We start from the raw sequence: 20,278 nt of genomic DNA, 5'->3' as shown, positions 1-20,278 counted from the left end.
TCTCCCCACTATTTTCACTACACAATTGTACTTTTTCCCCCCCTTCTAACCTTATTAGAAGTGTTCACACTGCAAAAAATATAGGGATCTGACAGAATTGTATGTTTATTAAAACTGTCTGGACTATTGAAAAAAATCTTCTTGATGAGTCTATAGTAACAGCTGCTAAAATGAGCTTTAGCCTGTTTTTCAACACAGTAAAATCAGCACACTTTCATCTTTTAGACATATACTTCTGCTTCATATGCAGTTAGCTCAATTAACAATTTTGAATTACAAGTTTATGCTATTATCTATATCTAAATTTGGCCAAATTCAATTTTACCATTTCAGTATGTAATGGTTACCAGCTACCAACATTTTGCTTACTTTGTCTCTCTAAATTGCGATTATCTATGGAAATAAGTTTTCCTGGGGGAGGCTTATGGTGAAGGTGCAATTGACATTACCAGTTAAAAACGTAATCTTTCCAAGTTTACTTACATCTGTAACAATGAGGAAAGGTTGGTCATAGGTAACATAAGATAAACAGAGAACTATTTATTCCGTTATGAGAGCAGCGCATAAAGGGCCTCACCTAAGATTAGTCTCTATTATACTGTGCACTACAGAACTGCATTGTAAGGGGCAGTCCCTGCCCTACACTATTATTATACCAAGACTAAGAGCTGGAGAAAAACTGTTATCATCTCCATTTTACAGATGAAACATGGAGGCACAGTGAGATTTTTATTTGCTGAAGGCCAGACAGGGAGTCTGTTGTAAAATCTGGATATTAAACACAGCTCTCCAGAGACCCCTAAGGCCAATCCCCTTCATTCTCTTCTTTCCTCACTTCAAAACAAAACAACGTAAAATCCAAGTGGTATAACCCTGTAGCAAGTGACTTATCTACCTGCAATGCAGGGGGAGAGCTCACCTGAAAGTTAAAAATATCCCCCATGTGAACTAAAAATTTGCATTATTATGATTAAGTAACAGCAATAAGTGTGACCGGTCTAGTTTCCTCAGTAAATCTTATTGAAAGTGAGAATATCACTTACAGATCATACTGTGTGCAGAGAAATAGGCAAGGATTATTACTGTAGACAGAGCCAAAAAAGAACAAAGACCACAGCCAGCTCAAAAATGGGACTTTTTTTTTTTTTGAACTGACATTTCTATCCTTTTTGTCAAGGTTTTCACAGTTATCTCCAATAGGTCAGAAACCAGCTGGTTTAGCAACAGGAAATGACAGCAAAGGACAGGTAAAGATGGAGAGCAAAATAAACCTAGAATGACACTTTGGAGGTTGAGAGGGAAAGGCAGAGGGCACTAGAATGGCTCTTCCACTGACCAGTGTTTCAGTTTTCCCTTTTTTTTTAAATTACAGGAGATTGTTACTGGTCTAAACGCCCAATGTGTTTGCATAGCATGTCTATGATCTCAACCGGGGACTCTGTGCTAATTCAGTAAATAAGAAGCAAGAAGGGTCAGATGGACCACAAAGTTATGAATGCGGCTGACAGACTAGTCATTCGTCCTAGAGAGGGTAGCAAGTGGGACAATTTTTGACGAAATGAAAACAAAATGGAGGACCTCAGGCAGCTGGCAACTTTGGTATGAGTTTTTTCAGTGAAGAGGACAAGATCCAGAAAGTGGATCATTCTCATGAGGATTCTGATTAAACAGAAGAGTTAAACAGTGTTTCTCAGAGGCTCTTCGGAGATCATTCAAAAGCTTGAAGAAAAGCTTAAGTGTGATTTAGCAAAACAGAGAATTTCAGAGATTAAAACTTTAATTTAAACTTTGCCAACAAAAAAAATTGGTTACAAAAAGGGAAATTCCCTGTACAAAAAAATTAATGAGTGCCTCCTTATAACAAGAGACTGGCATTGTCAGTATTGACTCAAGTGCACACAGGTACAGCTATTAGTTCTTCAAATGGGAAATGCAGAAGATTCCAAGTTAAGATTAGTTCAGGGTTCTAAATTTGCAAGAACACTCACACTGGTCTTTGAAAAGAGTTTAAAATCAAGAACCTGTTGTCAAAAGCTTCTCTTTGGCTTGCAGACACATAAAAGGCCTTGCTCATGCAGTGTGCGCTGGAGAGTGGAATTGATCTCTGTGCAGATGGACAACCCCAATATTTAAACCATGCTTAAATCCCACTTGTGCTGTCACTCGGCAGAGGTGAATTTCCACCAGAATGAATGCAAATCATAACCTATGTGACAATCACTTGAACTGTCACTTTTCTTAACAGAGTCTGCTTCTAAAATGAAGACAACTGCTTTGGAGATAGTATTGTACACATGATCAACTGGAGACCAGCTGTAACATGACTACTGTATGCATCATGGCTCCCGGGCTGTCACAGATAGCTGCATTAACAGTAATGGGTACAGCAGCATTTACATCAGTGGAGTCTTTCCACTTACCATTATTAAAATATAAATAAAACGAGGAAAGAGCATATTTAAAACATGATTTCTGACACTAGAAGGACTAAATGAGTTCCAAACATTTATATATCTGACCAGCCATGAACACATAACTTGGTCACCAGTTCCTTGCATTCATCCACAAACCAAAAGACCACCACAAGTATGGTATGTGAAAATAAAAGGCATCCTTTTCAAGCTAGTCACAGATAAAAGGATCAAATCCAATTTCCTTATTTTCCTCCCATGTTCAGGATGAGTGGCAGGATTTAGAAAACAGCAGTAATATTATTATTTAGTATTTTCATGGCATTTCCCTTTTCCACAACACTATATAAAACTGAACCTGTGTGGTAAATATCAGCCCCATTTTATAGATGGGAAAATGGAGATGTGGAGGCCAAGTAACTTGTTCAAGGCCATATGGTGAATCAGTGGAAGGAGCCAGAATTACAACTTCCTGGCTGCTAGCCATGTACTCTGCTCACTAGACCCACTGCCTCATGATTACATTAGGAAAACATTATAGATTTCTATTAATCTTCTTCCTCCCTGCCCTCATAAGATAAAAATGGGGTAACTGCAAAATAGGAACTAATTAACAGCTTTATATAGTTTCTTGTTTTATAATGAGAAAGGCCTTAGGAAAGCAATCAGTTCTCTTGTATTTTGTAACCTGGAATATGTTTATTTCCAGTTTTGATTATTTAATTTCTTGAAGGTTTTAAAAAGAATCCAGTAATCACATCATATTTATACAAACAAAGCTTTGCAGTCAGTACCCTTCACATGAACACCCAAAATATGTTATCTTCTACTTGTAAAGTAACACTTGTTCTATTTAATTTTGCAAATAAAATATAAACCCTGAAGAGCCAACTTTTTTGGATTTTAGGAGAGTAAGTGACTTGGTTTAAACACATCAAATCTTGTACATTACACTGAAGATTCAGAGAGATTTAGCTTTCCATGAATGTTGGTACTGGCTTTCTTTTCAATTTCTGACAGCAATCCTTTCTCCTTTCTTGCTGCAGTACATAGGGTACCATCTCTTCATGAATGACTCAAGGCAAGAGACAAACTGATTTCTTGAAATAGTTTGATAAGTGAAATGAAGCTTCTAAAACTTTTATTCTTGCTGTTATGAATTCACTGCAGTTATTGCCATCTAAGAAGTAAAGATACTGAAGACTCTAGATTCCAAGCATGAATACGGACGAATCAGCTTTTTAGATGTACAGATGGTAACATTACTTTCAGTCATCCTTTGGCCAAGGACAGGGTTCTTAAATCGTCATGTATAGAAAGAGGAGAAACAGACAAAGCCTATCAGCATCTTCCACTGCATCAGAGAAGAGAATGGTGGAATGGACACTCTGACATACGGACAATACTAAGATGGCTTTTTTAACGGCAGGACAGAATTGAGTACTACTTTCTAACTTGCAGTAAAATCTACATTCTTCTTGAAGAGTTCTTAATTTTATTTGGGCCAGAAAAATTCTTTATGCATCAACTCCAACACTGGAGAGAACTCAGTTCTTAAGCACACACTGAACCAGGAAGTATTATGGGCAGCAACTGTTTGCCAAACAAGCGGTGTTTCACTGGTCACCTAACCGAAAACCTTGGCCCCAGTTGTGTCTTCCACCACCCTGCTGATCTTCTGCAGCCCTTCGCACACTAGCAGGTGGAACACCAAATCCTGACACTCCTCCTCTCCTGTTTGGCAACCAGCGGTATCTGGAACACAGATTTGGGGAGAGAGGGAGAAAGTGACCAAGAGCGGAATATATACTTGTTCTTTAAGCATCACAGCTCATTTTAATTGCAAAAAATTATAAAAACGTGGCTTTATAATGATACAGAGAACCATCACATAATTTGCTTTACAAATATTAAGTCTCAACACCCTGTGAAATGGATATTGATGACCCACCTAAAAAAACCCACAAGCTAATATGGCCTAATACTATGCTTGAGTAAAGAGAAGGGGTGTAGAGAAAATTCTCTTAGAGACACCATTATGTTTCCCATTACCACAGTATCTGAGCACCTCCCAATTTTTCAGTGGATTTTAACTCAACACCCCCATGAGGTAGGAATTCCTATTTTACAGATGGGGAGTTAAGACAGAGAGTAAGTGATTTACCCAGAGAAGATTAAAGAATCAAATCTAGGTCTCCTCAATATCAGGCTGGCATCCTAACCCCTGGACCATTCTCTCTCTCTCATAGCAGCTCTTGACTAAATTCAAGTGTTCTACAGCTCTAGAGTCAAATTCAGCCCTGGATTAAGTGGTCATAATTCTACCCACTCCTCATACTCTACGGCTGAATATATCAATGAAATCTGAAGCACGGAAAACTGGCAGGTCCCAAATCTGTAATACTGTTTTCTCAAACAGACCATTATAAAATTAACAACCTACAACATGTAAGTGTCTTAATGTTATCACCATGTCCTACTGACAGAATGCTCTTATGGCATTTGATAGAAAAACAGAATTGGTGACTCTTTAGGAGTGGTTTGTAGTGCTTTTGTTCTTGTCAGAATATTAACCTGTTCCTACTAGTCTGACCCAGTATGCCTGTTCTTATGATTCTTAATATATTGATAGAAATTAAGTATATGTAACTGCATTCAAAAGGCAGAATAAGATATATAAAATCAACACTAGAGATGGTAGTTTCAGGATAGTTACTACTTTGGAAGACACTTTAAACAACATTTTTTCTTCTAATCTATATGGAAAAAATAGGCTTAACAGGAGAGCCTGAACTAGCAGACACGCCCAGGCTATGTCTAGATTACAGAGATTTGTTGACAGAAGTTTTTGTCAGAAGATACCTTCCAATAAAATTCCTGTCAACAGATCACAGCCAAACTGCCAAGTGGATCGCTCTGTCAACAGAGGGCGGCCGGACTGCCCAGCCCACTCTATAGGCAAAACGGCCAACCAGAAGCACAGCAGACTGGGCTGCCTGGCGTCCCAGAAGCCTTGTTTGTCGACAGAGGGTCCCCTGGAATGTCCAGACTGGCTTTCTGTCAGCAAAGGCGTTCTCCTCATGGGGAGCATGGTACAGCTGTTGACAGAAGTGCTGCATTCTGTCAACTTACTGTCAATAGAATGCCTTAGGAATCTGGATGCTCCATGGGTTTTGTCATCAAAACAGACAAATCTTTCTACTGTAGAAGCAGCCCTAAAATGTAAGGCTGAGCACCCAATCATGCTGTTGGTAAAGTGTTATGTGAATATAATTTAACACTGTAATTCATTTTATAATTGACAGCTCAGGTTCTAAAGAGGGATTAACTCAAAGTCATGAAGCAAGAGCATGGCAGCAAAAAGCATGCATCAACCAGAGCTGAGGCATTAAGACAAGGGATACTGTACTCCTGGATCACTGTTCTCATCTGACTAATGTTTCCGATATTAAAACTACCACAGACTGTTGAATCCCAGAGCAGCAGTTATTCTCCTCAGGTACCTGACACACAAAGCAGGTTAGTAATACCAATTGGCAATTTACTCCCAGTAGTGCCAAATGTGACCTAGAACTAGTCTCTAATGCAACAAACACAATTAACAGGCAAGAGAAAAACCAAGTCGAAAAGTAAAATAAAAGGCAATTCTATAATCAAGATAGCTATTGCCTTTGCAGTACTTCCAGGGATGTTTCTTTATTGCCATTTGACTCACTATACACCATCACTTCCTTGCTCTAGAAAAGAATACAAGGCAATCACCAACTGATGGCATTGGTAAACGTTTCCCACGTGGACTTTTATTCCACATTTACATACTAACTTGTTTCTTGAAACTTCCCCTGATGTGGTCCACAATCACAAACAGGCACTGAAGGTCATTCTGATCTGATGTTAATTTCTATGTAATAAATTCTGGCAGTCATTGGCCTAGGGAAGCGATCTTATACTCCCTATCCCAACAAATGAGTCCTTTTAGTTCAATGATTACAGTATCCCTAGAAGATTATGCCAAAAGAAATGAATATGTAAAAAACCCCAAAAACTTACAGAAACTGGGGTGTGGTTAGAAAATTCCTTCCCCCCAAGTCCATCGGATATTTAAACATTAAGAAGAAGTAGAGATGTCCAACCAGATTTCCTATCAGCTCATTGATGATGCTGCAAAGCAAGAAGGAAGATTTCAGTTTCAGATCTTGCTGATTTTGTGAAACCTTTCTGGTATTTTTGTGTCCACTAATGGTGTCACTGTAAGTATAGCCACATCTACCCCTCACTCCCCACCCTCATTCATGCCAGCTACCTCTCTGCTAACTTCACTATCAGCATCAACACTTCAGCAAGCCATTCCAAATTCTTCCTTTCAGGCGTTCTCCAGCCAGTCTTGAATGATACAATCCCATTAACACTCACACAAGGAAACAGACCTCATAGCTATCTATGATCCACGTCTCCTGAAAAAATATTGCTATTTCCACGGGATAGCCTTCCCTCTGCTATCTATAACTTTTCTTGGGCCCCAGTTCAGCAGTCAGCCTTGCAGCACTTTCTTCCATGTGTAGAAACAACAAGGCCACATCTACATGAATGGCTTTTCCCAGCAAAACTGGGCTCTTGTCAGAAAAACCCGCAGCGTGTCTACACACAAAATGTGTTTTGTCAACAGTCTGTTGACAAAACCCAGCACATCCACCCCAGTGTTATACCTCTCCCTGCTCAGGTATAACACCCCTCTCTATAGTGTTTTGTTGACAAAACAGCTGTGTAGACGCTCTGGGGCCCTTTCGTCACTAGACGGGGCTTCCGGTTCACCAGGCAGCACTATTTGCAGGGCTTCCGGACAGCCATTCTGTCAAGAGAGGACTGGGCATTCTGCCTGCTCTCTGTTGACAGAGTAGATTGCTCTTTCCATCTGCTTTTGTGTGTAGACTCGATCTAACGACAGCAGTCCTGCTGGGAAATCTCTTATGCCAGCAACATCTGTCGACAGAGGCTTCCCATGCAGATGTGGTCCAAGTGTCTAGCAAGCAGCAGTTTCCTGAAGTGATAGAGGCATCAACCAACATGTAGAACCAGAATGTGAACACACAAAATTCTGATTCCTTATCTGCTTTTCTAATTAGAAGAACACATGACATCATGATTTGCATTACAGGCCACTAAGATATTAGAGCACCGCTGTACAGGAGACTGCAAGAGCATAGATAACCCCTGCCCCAAAGAGCTTACAGACTAAGCAGACAGAAGAACATCAAAATACAAGCAGATTGCAGAGTACTCAGATAATGGCAGGAAAGTATCATGTTGCTTCAGGGGGGTAGGAAGAGTTGTTGCTGTTTCTCTTTTTTTTTTAAAAATTCCTGGTGAGGTGGCAGGCTTAAGGGGAAAAGCAGCAGGGAAAAGTCAATAGGAGGAAGGGAATAGGATGTAACCACTCCATCAAACACATTAGTTAAACATACAGCTAATTTGAACAAGCATAATGAACACTTACGATCCTCCAATGATATAGTTGAATCCCAGAATAACCCAGGGTAGATAACAAGCCTAGCAAAAAACACAAACAAAACAGAGAAGTCACAAATGCTGAAGGACAGTACAAGGCTGCACAAAGTCCTTTGCATCTTCACCAGTGTAATCACGGCATCTTTTAAACATAGGCATTACACAAATTCAGGGAAGTTAACCTATATGTTTTAAATTACTGCTAAGCACTTTTTAATCTTCTACATTTATATAAAAACTATCAGTGTTTAAACAAACGTCTCCTTCATATTCAGTCCTCCACTGAAGGCTTAAGTCAAACAAAAAGCAGCTGGGTTGTAGAAGAGGAAATTATTCAAAACATGAACATTTTATTGAGTGATGGTGAAAACTCTGACAAAGGAAACTGTTTATTGCAGAAAGATGGTTTTACTCAAATTAATGCTGCCCAGAAAGTCTCTTGGTTTTGGTGCCAGTCTTTTAAACAAGGACCTCTGTTTTGGGGGCACCTACAGTAGTTTTATACTGCAACAGCTAACACCATGTAAGACACAATGGGGACGAAACTCTCATCTTCTCTCACCACAAGGGCCCAAGACCTCAGGGAAGTCAGCGAAACCACCCTCTGGAGAGAGGATGTGCCCTTTGTTGACACCTTATGGCAGACCCAGAAGTGACTGACTCCAGAAGGAACTACATCCAGCCCTTGCCACCAGATAGCATGAAATTCTTTTACACTAGGGTGGGAGGGGAAAGCCCAGAAGAGAACTGTACCAACATCCCGTATGCTGTACCTTAAATCTTGTCCCAAACCAAAACGATACAATCATGTCTCTGTTCAGCTGGGCCCAGACATAAAGCACTGACATGATCAGGGGGATCATCAGCAACTGCAACACGAAGAGCAAAAAAAAAAAAACAAAACACGTTACACCCACTTTAAACCTCTGAGGAACTTAAACAGAGAGCTAGCTGTAGAACTGCTCTGTTAGTATGACACATCAGCATAAATCCTTTAATAACTACACTGCAGGCCTTTGCTGCATGTATATGCCCACGGCCTAGCAATGGTGAGCAAGCAAACCCACAAGTCATTCTGTTTCACCATGTTAGAAACCGGTCTCACTAGCTTACTGAGTCTGTAACCCTATTAGTAATGTAATTCCACTTACAAAAATGTTAGAGACTTCCCACTTGTTAGAAGACTTAAATCTGCTGTACATTTGTTTCAGATTCTGAGAGAGGACAGCAGGACTGTTGTCACTCCAACACAGGCAGCACAAAAACCTACCCGAGGAACAGCTAGAAAATACACTCAGTGCAACAGCTGGAGGTACATTATCTGAAGTCCAATTTCTTTTGTACTGTATACTGGCCCAAGTTTCACAGTACACCCATGCCTGCTGTCCCACAACGAGTTAATTATATGTAGCTTACGGCAAAAAGATTAACTGTGCTTACTGATGTTCTAAGACACCCCCAGCAACAACAATAAAAATCAGTGATTTCCCAAAATACCGATGTGTCACACAGACGTCGGTGACATTAAAAAAAAATTCTGCCTACAAGTAAACATAATACTATAAAGTTTCATTTGTAAACTGTCATGCTTACCTGCATATCCATCACCAAGCCGGTTATCTTTTTTTTTTTTTGACTACTAAGGAAAATACAAACAAGCAATGTGATAGACCTGGGTGATTTTTAAACTGATTCAGCTTTTAAGTTTTATTTTAAAAGGGAACGTCCTGTTCCTGAAAAGTGCTGGATCACCAGTGCTGGCAAATGACCTCCTCTAAGCATTCACAGAACAGACTCATTCCAACTCTTCCCACATTGCCCTGCCAACAGGACTCAATTATAACATGAAGAGACCCCACCTAGACTTGAGAAACCTGATCACTTTTCATGCCCATTCAACCCTTTGCTTTGTACCAAGATTAAGCAAGCTAGGGCTGACCATCCTTTTCAAAAGGGATGTTTAAAAGGACCAGACTTTCATCAGGCACATGTCCTCTGGATACTTTAAAGTAAAGAAACCCCTCCATTATTTATTTATTATTACTCATAATAGTTGTGAGGAACCATTTTTGTGCCAGATGCCGCTGACTCTAGGAGGAGGGAGAAGAAAGTCACTCATGAGCCATGCCTTGCACCACAACGGGGGAGAAGGGGATGAAAGAGAGAGGGGTGGAGGCTCGCAGCTTCCCCTTGGATTTAGAATTGACACTGGGATTAGATCTGGACTAACTGGGATTAAAATTGACAATTTTCCCAACTAGACAGACTGGATATCATTGCCACAAATTGCAATGGCATCCAGTCCATCTGGTCAGGAATGCTGGCAACCTTATATCTGGGTCAGGGGCAAAAAATGAGGGATTCAAGCTCCAGGCTGGTGGGCTCCAGGCTTGGGGCAGAGGGCTGAAGCGTGGGAGGAGAGTGAGGGCTCTGACTGGGGGGTACATTTCGGGATGTGAGGACAGGGGTGCAGAAGGAGTCTCTGAGCTGGGACAAGGGGTTTGGAGTGTGGGAATGGGCTCAAAGAGGGATGTTGGGGTGCAGGGTCTAGGTGGGAGTCAGGATGCTGGAGTTGGCTCAGGGCTGCATCAGAAGGTTGGAGTGCAGGCTCTGGGAGAAAGGCAAGGGGCAGGAGAGAGCTCAGGGCTGGGGCAGACATGCAAGAAGAGGTGCGGCAGGGCACTCACGTAAGGCAGCTCTCAGATTCAGAAATGGCCAGCCCGTCCCTGTGCCCCTGGTAGAAAGTGGGAGAGGAGAGGAGAGAGGAGGGGGGAAGTGGCTGCGGGTGATGTCCTCATCTGAAGACACTGCCCCGGGTTCCCAGCCAATAGGGGCTATGAGGGTGGTGCCTGCAGATGAGGGTAGCATGCAGAACTTCCCATATCACAGGCAGGGGGACAGAGGTTTCCCACCTCTGAGTTTTAACCTCAGGGAGACAGCAAGCAAATTAACTGAAAAGACAGCATTGCTAATAACAAGCAACAGAAAACAAACAGTGGCTCAAAATATACTGATGAAGCCTTTCAATGCTATTATGATTACTAGGAAACTGAAGTACCCATTGACATTGCTGTTTTAACACATAATAGTACAATTGCTCACTAACTATAGGATCAAAATGCAGTTGTGGTCAGAAAAGGAAACCAATGAGACACTATGGGCCTCTGAGTTATTCCTACAGACAGACTTCCATATCAAGTTCATGTACCTGGCAGGTGAAGAGAAATATTCTGATTGCAAACTCTACCCAGGTGGGTTGACAGTAAAGCCATAATCAGAGTCTTACATCAGCAACTAGCCAAGACTCAACTGTCATATGAATTCTGACTGCTTTTTTGGAAGTGTAGTAGAATACAGCTCATCTTTCAGTTGCTCTGTGGGCTCTGCAGAGAGTAAAGATTCTTTCTACACACTGAAATTGGCAGATATGATTAAGAGAAAACAGGGGGCACACCTATTAAGGTGACATTTCTACATAGTATGCCTCCTGACCATAGCCAGAGTTTGTTAAAGCCATATCTCCTGTTCCTTCTCAGGCACAGAGTTATCGGAGACCAGGGCTGTGGCCACACTTGGCCAAAATTTCAAAAGAGCTATGCTAATGGCCAAATTGGAGAATACTAATGAGGCACTGAAATGAATACTCAGCACCTCATTAGCATTCTGCCAGCCGTGGCACTTTGAAAGTGCTGCATTTTGATAGCGCACAGCTCGGCTACACGGGGCCCTTTTCAAAAGGGCCCTGCAAACGTCGAAATCCCCTTATTCCTATCACTGATAAGAATAAGGGGATTTTGAAGTCTGCGGCGCCCTTTTGAAAAGGGCCCCATGTAACTGGGTCACGTGTGTTTGAAACGTGGCATTTTCAAAGTGCTGCTAATGAGGTGCTGAATATTTATTTCAGTGCCTCATTAGTATTTGCCAATTTAGCCATTAGCATGGCCCTTTTGAAATTCTGGCCAAGTGTGGCCACAGCCCGTATTAGGGAAGGACTGCTAAAAATTAACCAATGTTAGGCAGAGTTAGGAACAGTGAAGGTAGCACCAGTGAAGCTACTAAAATATCCCAGTGCAATTGCTAAACATGGCCTGAAAGGTGTGGAAATAAATGATTCACAGAACTGCAAACAGGATATTATGCCTTTTGCCTCAAGATCACCAACCTGAGTCAGGCCTAGGGCTACATAAGTTATAGGCAACCTAGGGCTAGGGAGTGGGCCAATTTATCTCAGCTGGCCGCAAGACTGTCATAACCAACAAGGTTTCCCAAGACAGGGTAGTTTTGCTAACTGTGTTTGCATACATAGAATCTACACGGAGTACTGAGTGAACTGTAACAACGCTTTGGTTCCGGAGGGAGCACGTGGCTCTTAACAGTCAGTCTTGTGTGCAATCAGCAGGCACCTCACTTAATGTGCCCCTGCTTTACCTGCATGTCACTTGAGTAATGAGTGGGAAAAAGACCACATGGATGGAAATCAGTGGAATCTGGCAACCCTTAAAGTGGGCAATGGTAAACAAAGCATCTTGCAGGCCAAACACAGAGTTCCAATGGGCTGCAGGGAGTCAGTGAGCCACAGGTTGCCCACCACTGACATATGCTGAAAGATGTTACCACCTGGTTGTCTTTATTACATTAGCTTTGGGGATTCTGTACAGTTCAGTGAACAAGAGTCACACAAACCCCAGCACTGTCTTTTTGGCAGCTAAGGCTTGGCTGGACACAAACACTAAATTTGCACTCAACCTCAGCGATTGTCCATAAACGATGGGTATAGAGGCAGACTATCAGTGAACGTGGTGAAAGTCTGTAGTGTGCTGATGTTCCTGTGCATTAATCAGGGGTGCGCAAAGTGGGGGCTGTGAAATTTTGTAAGGGGCAGGTGCAGCGCAATCAGGCCTCCTCCCTCTCCCCCGCAGCCTTGGTTGCCTTCCCCACAGCCAATCCTCATATGCTGAGTGGAGAGCGGTCTCCTGGCCTCTCCCACTCCCAACCCGCACCCCAGGCTTAAGGCCGAGCGAGGTGTATCTCCCGGCAGAAGGGTGTGGCCTTGCTGCAGGACAGCAGATTGATCAATGACCCTCCTGCACAGAAGAGAGCTGCGGCTGAGTGTTCAGGTGAACTCCGGCCAAGCTCCCCACTGCACACAGTCTGCCCCATGCCTTCCAAAAGGCTCTGCTTGCAGCTGCCAGCAGGAGAGGCTGGGGGACAATGTGGTTAGTGAAGGAGGAAGGCTTCACACACTGTGCAGACCAGCCAGCTGCTTACTCCCTGCTCCCACTAGGCAGGGCCAGCGGGAAAATTAAGTTCCCCTTCAGCAATGTGCTGAGATCACCTGAGCACAGGCTCTCATCCCAAGCTGAAAGAGGTTTTGCTTTACAAATGCTTATTCTATTTTATAAGTTATGTTCAGTCATAATTCCTTGATGCACCTGGGGCTGGGCTTGCTCCAAAGCTTCTGAGTTTGACACAGAGAGAGGAACATATTTTATTTAAAGTTTCTTTGCTGCGGAGACTCACTTACAGTAAGAAGCAGTGTAAGTTACAAAACCATCACAATTACTATCAACCTCTTTCTATTTAGTGCCAAGGTCAGAGAGATGACCCCGTGAGTCCAAACGATAAAAAAGGAAATGTATAAATTTCTTTTTGCTGCTCTCTCTTCCATGAACTAAAAATAAAATCCAAGCTTTTCAAAACAGAATGTGGTATTCAGAAATCTGATTTATCTGCTGCCTCCCCGGCTCACTCCCAAGGCCTCCTCTGCCATCATTACTAAGGGAGTACCAGCATGTCACTTCCGGGAGACCAACACTTGCTTCCAGGGCTTGTGGAAGGGGGGCATCAGAGCAAGGTGCTGATTGCAGGGACAAAAAGTGGGGCCCGATGTAAAAAGTTTGCTCATCTCTGGTGTACATAAAACCACACAGTCGCCAAAGTGGTCAGACAAAGTAGAAGTTTGAACTAGTTATTACTGTGTTTTCCCTCAAAAATAATCCCTCTGACTTGCCCTGATGGGTAAGACCCATCTTTTCCATGTCTATGGAAAACTAATTTATTGTAGTGCTTTTAAATAATAAAAAGTCATTTAGGAAACTGCCTTAACTAGGCATAAATACAAGAAGTCAAAGATGCCAAGAACTTGATAAACTGAAGGATACAACAATGCAAATCCAGTTAAACAGAAGCATGAACATATAATCCGCTGGCCTTCCATCAAAAGCACCTATGAACAAATAAAGGAGTAAGAAAAACCGTCATCAAGATTTTAGATCACATTATATCCCAAGAACTCTCTCAGTTCTCGGTTAGTTGAAACAACACATGGTGCCAAATACAATTCTCTGAATACAAGAGCTTAAGAATGTAAAAACCACCACACTGGATCAGACCCTAGGTCCATCTAGCTCAGTATCTTGTCTTTTGACAGTGGCCAATGCCAGATGCCCCGGGGGGAATGAAGAGAATAATCAAACAAACAATCTATTCCCTGTTGCCCATTCCTAGTTTCTGGCAAGCAAGAGGCTAGAGACACTATCCCTGCCCATCCTGCTTCATAGCCACTCCTAAGCCTAACCCCTATAAAAACTTACTTAGTTCTTTTTTCTGATGTTGGAGTGTATTGGCATTGCAGCATTTGAGAAAGTGGCATTTTCCAAACAGGATTATTTAAGAACCTGATCATTTTGTTAGCAAATCCCCAAATACTCAGAGTTATTTATAAAAACTTCCTTTTTGACTTATATGCACATGATCCAAAAAGGTGAGGATCTCACTGAAACAAAGACATGGGACATCAGAATGATTATAAAAACAAAACAAAAAAATCCAGAACTAAAATTGATCTGTTAAGCTGCAAAATACTTGGGAATCTATACTGCCCTCAAGATACATTCACACCTCACAAAAGATGAAACAAATATTGTGGAGTTCTGTTTATAAATATTTGTATTCCATAGCACCAAGAAATTTCCTACATCTATGATAATGTTCCAAAATAAGAAAAGTACATAGCTGTTAAAAAGAGTAGCTAACTGTATTTTAACAGCTGAGGCACTTCAACCTAGTTGAAATATTACACTGTCAACACTAAATCTACTCATATTTTAAAATTCTCAGAAAGGTAGCCATGTTAGTCTGTATCTTCACAAAACAAAAAAAGCGGTCCTGTAGCACCTCAAAGACTAACAATATTATTTATTAGGTAATGGGCTTTAGTGAGAAAGACCCATGAGACACACAGTTCATTTTCTATCAGTCATCAGGTAATTCTCCATATCTGAAGAAGTGGGTCTTTCCCACGAAAGCTCATCATCTAATAAAAATATTGTTAGTCTTTAAGGTGCTACAAGACTGCTTTTTTCCATATTTTAAGAGTCAGTTAAAAGTTTCAGGCCCTTTTCCTGAGCCTTTTTTCTTGTATTATTTATCACGTTTTTCTCCTTTCTGTTGCTAGAGGAGAAATCAGTGCAAACAAAAAAACCCCAAGGTGATGTTTTTCCCCCACTAACTTTTTTTTTTTTTTTTTAAAACCTCTAATAACCTTGAGAGTTACTTGTTAAGAATAAGACAGGGAAAATAAGTCATGTATGCACTGTCATTTTGAAATCCTGAGAAAAATGAGCTGCAAATTTCCTAGATTTCTGTATCAGACAAAATGACCTATGTATCACTAAGGTCTGCAAGAACTCTCTCATTACAGCCCCTTGTTTTAATGCCTTTTTCATTCCTGGTAGCGTTGACATCAGTCACCCGGACAGAAAAATCCTGACCTCAGAATCTTGGCTTCCTCAGAAATTTAGGGAAGTAATTTTTATTACTAATGAAAGAAATACAGTAAACTTTCCTGCCTCTTTTGGAGTTTTGCAGGTTTTTTTTTTTAATTTAGCATCAATTTTGAAATTCATCTTTAATATTAGTGAATACCCAAAGCATTTACAGCCCATAAGACGTAGGCTATAAATTCTCAACAAAGAACGGCGTCTTGATAAGTTTACAAGTACCTACGTGGGGAACAAATTATTAATAGACTTCAGTCAAGCAGAGGAAAGTATAAACACAAACCACTGGACTGGAAATAAGATATAACTTGTAACAGTGAGAGTAATTCACCATGGTAAAAATTTACCAAAAGGACATGGTGGATTTTCCATCAATGATCATATTTAAATGAAGGTCAGAGGTTTTTCTAAAAGAGATACTGTGGAGGTTCTATAGCTTGTATTATCCAGCAGGTCAGACTAGATAATCACAGTGGTCCCTTTAGGCCTTGGACTCTGAATTCATAAGCTAGTCCACAGGATCATTTACCACCATCAGTCCCACTGATGAGAGCTGTGTTCTCAATTTGATAGCAACACAGGTTTACATTATGAAAAGTCTGGAAATGTTTCATTGAGAGTTCCAATAGTACCTTAAAAGCGGGTAAAGGAGTTGGTGAAGGGATTCTGAACCGATAAATCAATCAATCTTTTGTACACCTACAAAAAAAATCACTGCTAGGTTATATTTTTTGGAACATGAATATTTCATGTTATCATGATACACACTGAACCTCTCTATCCAGCATCCTGAGGACCTCACTGGTGCCAAACCAGACAATTTGCCAAACCACAGTAGGTCTTAGCATTACCAACATGTCCACTACTTCCTGGGTTCTTCAAAGACATTTTGGGGTAAATCAGAGCTAAACAACGACACAGAACACTGAAAGCCAGGACTGGTGGCTGTAAAGAAGTTTTATGGGACCACAGGAAAATTGGACACTCCCATAACTGGTCATCTGGCTAAGTAAAATTATGCTGGACCACAAATGTTGCTGGAACAGAGAGGTTCAACCTGTAGTATTAACTTGCTTTCCTACAAGTGGGATGTAGCTTTTTAATAAATATGTACAATTTCATCTGACATTCAGTGTTATAAGCGCAATATAACATATATAGAATTTCAATTGTACAATTATGGGCACACACAACCAAGAACTGCAATATGCACAGTGTTATCATAAATATAATTCTGAATCCTTTGTTTTTGGGTCTTTGTTTTAAAACAAACACACAAGTGTTTCTTTCTTTGATTTATTTAGTTTGGCCTGGAACACAGTTAATTTAATTTTTTTTACCCATTTTTTACCTGTTAAAATGTGGTATCTATGAAGCATTTACATAGCAAAGGTGTTTACAATACATACCTTTTGCATACCAATACTACTATTTTCCTCTTCTACTGCTCCATAAATCTGATAATTTCCAATTACTTTATAAACATTAAGGCTCACAACATGCCACTTTATAAACTAAAACAGACAAAGAAGTTAAGTGACTTGCCCAATATTAACTGTCTCCCTTAGCAGTTTGGACTATGTCTTCTGTTTCCTTTATGTTAAGTATCCTATAACCAAGCAGAGGAATGGTAGTTTCCCCTTTTACTGCCCCAACTCTTAGTCAAATGAGCAGTCCCACAGAAGAGCTGCAGGACTGGGTTCTAACTGACTAGAGACTTAAATGTCACTTCTAGAAAAACACAGAGAAGTGTAATGAATTAATCCTATTTTCTATTGGCCAAGTGACACTAAAGACATGTACATTGCTACTTTTCAATTTCAGAGCTTTGCCTAAGGCAGAGTCACTCATCATTCCCATTACCTATTCTGAATGGAATTCTATATATGGAGAGACTTTCAATCTATTTGCTATCTATTTGTTAAGTCCTACAGCATGAACATACTGCAATTAACAACATACCTGTTTCTAGTCGTGATGAATACTGATATAAAAAATATAAGTTCACCAAATAGAGAAATCCAGTCCCTGGGCCCACTGGGAAGTAGAATGTTGCAGTTAATGGCCTCCATATCTGTCCAAAAAAAAAAAAAAAGTGCAGTTACAGATATTAAAAATGAATGGATAACTAGGATGTTCCAGTTTTAGATTACGAAGCAAACTGTGTATCAATTTTTTTATTCAGTGGTATCACATAAAAAGGGCATTGTAGCTTATGTCTGACCTGATACGATCAGTTAGGCTATTAGGGTTTTATCAGTAGTTTCCAGCTACAGCATATTTAGGACCCAAAAGGAATCCAGAGAACAAGAGAAGCCCTCACAACTGTTTCACACTATTTCAAAGCCATCAAGCCAGAATCCTTTCTATTTACTCGAATGGAAGGTGACCTTGAGCAAGAAACTTACACGATCTTTCTGAGTGTAATTTCATTCAGGTAACATCACACACTATTTTTAGCACTTATGCACCTGCTTTATGAAAGTCCCTGCCTATTGATATCATGAATAGTCTTTAACCAGGCTGCAAATAGTAGTTAGCACACAAATAATCTTGCCACTTCTGAGCTGACATAAGACACTCCAATCTACAATACTTCAGACTGAGGCGTTCAGATGCAAGAGTCTGTAGCCAGCAGGGACCATTCATATTAACAGGATTCCTTGGAACAAGCACAAGCTACAGAAGGAATTGTGTTCACACAATTAGGGACACAATGGTATACGATCCCCATCTCCTAACGCTCTGTCTCCCTCAGTTTTGAGAGAGGGGTGTGGGTGGAAAGGGAAAGGGTATTTCCCATTACATGCACGGAGACCGAACACAAAGCAAGCGTTTTCTAAAACAAATGAGATCATTTAGCATGGGACCTAAGCAACCATATGTCTGATACCACGAAGTAGGGCCATCCCTACTGGTGCTGATGCCCTACATAGCCCAGCTACATATTCACACCAGGAACAGCCATTCCACATGAGGGGCGAAGAAGGGCAAAGCTGTAGGGAAATGAGTTGCCAACTTTCCCAGACTAGACACCATTTACTGCAGTGGTGTCCAGTGTGGAAGAGTCGGCAATGCAGGAACAGAGCGTCAAACACATGTGCAGCTGGACGGAGAGACCAGGCACTTTTAAGGGGAAAGTACTGCTTCTCTCCAGCTGTCCGCTGCTGGGCTTCCACTGCTAAGTCTTCCAGCTTGCACAGATGAGTTGGGGTTGGGTGCTGAGCACAGAGGATGGGGAGGGGCAGGCACGGGACAGGACTGGAGGCAGCTGGAGCCCCTAGGTAAAACACAGGTGCAGAGAGCACTAAACTGCCCCAGATTTCATGGTGCCCTACCAAGATGTATGTTTCACCTACCACTAGGGACAGACCCACCAGGAAGTTCTCCACAGAGCAGATGACCTGGGTAGCAAGACACCAGGACAGGCCAGGTCACCAAAGGAGGGAGACTTAGCGAGCACGGCTGAGCTCCACAGCCTCGTCTGCAACTCCCTGAGCCCACACCCCCCTTCGAGTGCGGCAGGACCAGAGGCCCCAGCAGGCACACCATCCTCCTGCGGGACCTCCCAGGATGCAAAGCGCTCCCCTACCACTCAGGCGGCGCGCTGCCCGCTGGGACTTGGAGCGTACGGCCTACCTCGAAGCGCCTGAGGAAGGCATCGGGCCATAGGAAAAGATGGACGGGGCTGACGAGGCCTAACTTGCCGATAAGCGGCACCGCGATGGAGCTGGCGAACCAGTAGCGGGTGATTAAAGGGATGCTCCGGAACCAATCCCCGAGATCCGACATCTCTCCGAGCTCGGCCGCCGCCGGCGCCTCACTGCCCACCGGCTACCGCTCGGTCTACGCTCCAGATCGCGCCTCGGCCGGCCTCCGCCTGGTGCTGACGCTGCCGCCGGACAGCGGCGCGTGTGATGCAGGCGCGGCCGAGCTCACTCGCAGCCGCAGTCCAGACGTGGCTCCTCCGAATTCGGCCACTAACAGCTACTTCCGCTTCCCGTTCCCACCCCTCTGCAGTCGCTGCTCTCACGGCATCGGCAGCGCCGGAACTCCCGCCTCGGAAGGGGACAGTACAAGCAGAAAACAGGCGCTGCTTGTTGCGTCTTTCCTGCGGACTGAAAAAGGCTCACGTGACATTCCACCCCCCCACACACGTCATTATCCCTGTCCCCCGACTCCTGGTCCGAACCAAGAGAGCCCATCCACGCAGCATCATTCCACACTCCTGGCCACACTGCTTTCTTGCTTGCACCACAGCAGAAGCAGGTCTGGAGTATGGATTCGTTCAGAGCGGTGTTCCATATGGGAGAAAAGCGAAGGGCTTTTCCCAATGGCTGAGAGCACTATGTGCATGTGTTTTTATGTTTCTTTTTGGCTGAGAGTAAAGAAGACCCAGGGAGCGTCCCCTGAAAGAAGCTATTCCCTGCAGTGCCTTCCGCAGCCTCCAGACCTTGCTCGCTTCTATCCTCTTGCTCCTGCCAGGCCCTGCTCACTCATCTCAGGCTGTAAGCCGCGGTCCTTTTGGCTCTCAAATGCCCTCGGCCTCCCGCCGCCCTCAAAGGGAACTACAGTTCCCAG

The 20,278-nt window shown here is 42.4% G+C and overlaps 1 protein-coding gene across 1 annotated transcript; it reads right to left on the bottom strand.

Moving 5' to 3' along the window:
- Positions 1-3,571: 3,571 nt before the first annotated feature.
- Positions 3,572-19,725, bottom strand: DERL1 (derlin 1). Its single transcript, XM_074986710.1, has 8 exons — positions 19,337-19,725; positions 17,660-17,771; positions 14,078-14,142; positions 9,510-9,536; positions 8,690-8,785; positions 7,906-7,958; positions 6,462-6,572; positions 3,572-4,166 (listed from the first exon to the last, which is right to left on the bottom strand). The coding sequence occupies exons 1-8, from the start codon at positions 19,487-19,489 to the stop codon at positions 4,028-4,030; spliced, it is 756 nt and encodes a 251-aa protein (XP_074842811.1). The 5' UTR covers positions 19,490-19,725; the 3' UTR covers positions 3,572-4,027.
- Positions 19,726-20,278: the final 553 nt, after the last annotated feature.

The sequence above is a fragment of the Carettochelys insculpta genome, chromosome 2 (genome assembly GCF_033958435.1).
Source record: "Carettochelys insculpta isolate YL-2023 chromosome 2, ASM3395843v1, whole genome shotgun sequence".
Classification (NCBI taxonomy): Eukaryota; Metazoa; Chordata; order Testudines; family Carettochelyidae; genus Carettochelys; species Carettochelys insculpta.
This window is presented reverse-complemented; position numbering and strand designations above follow the sequence as displayed.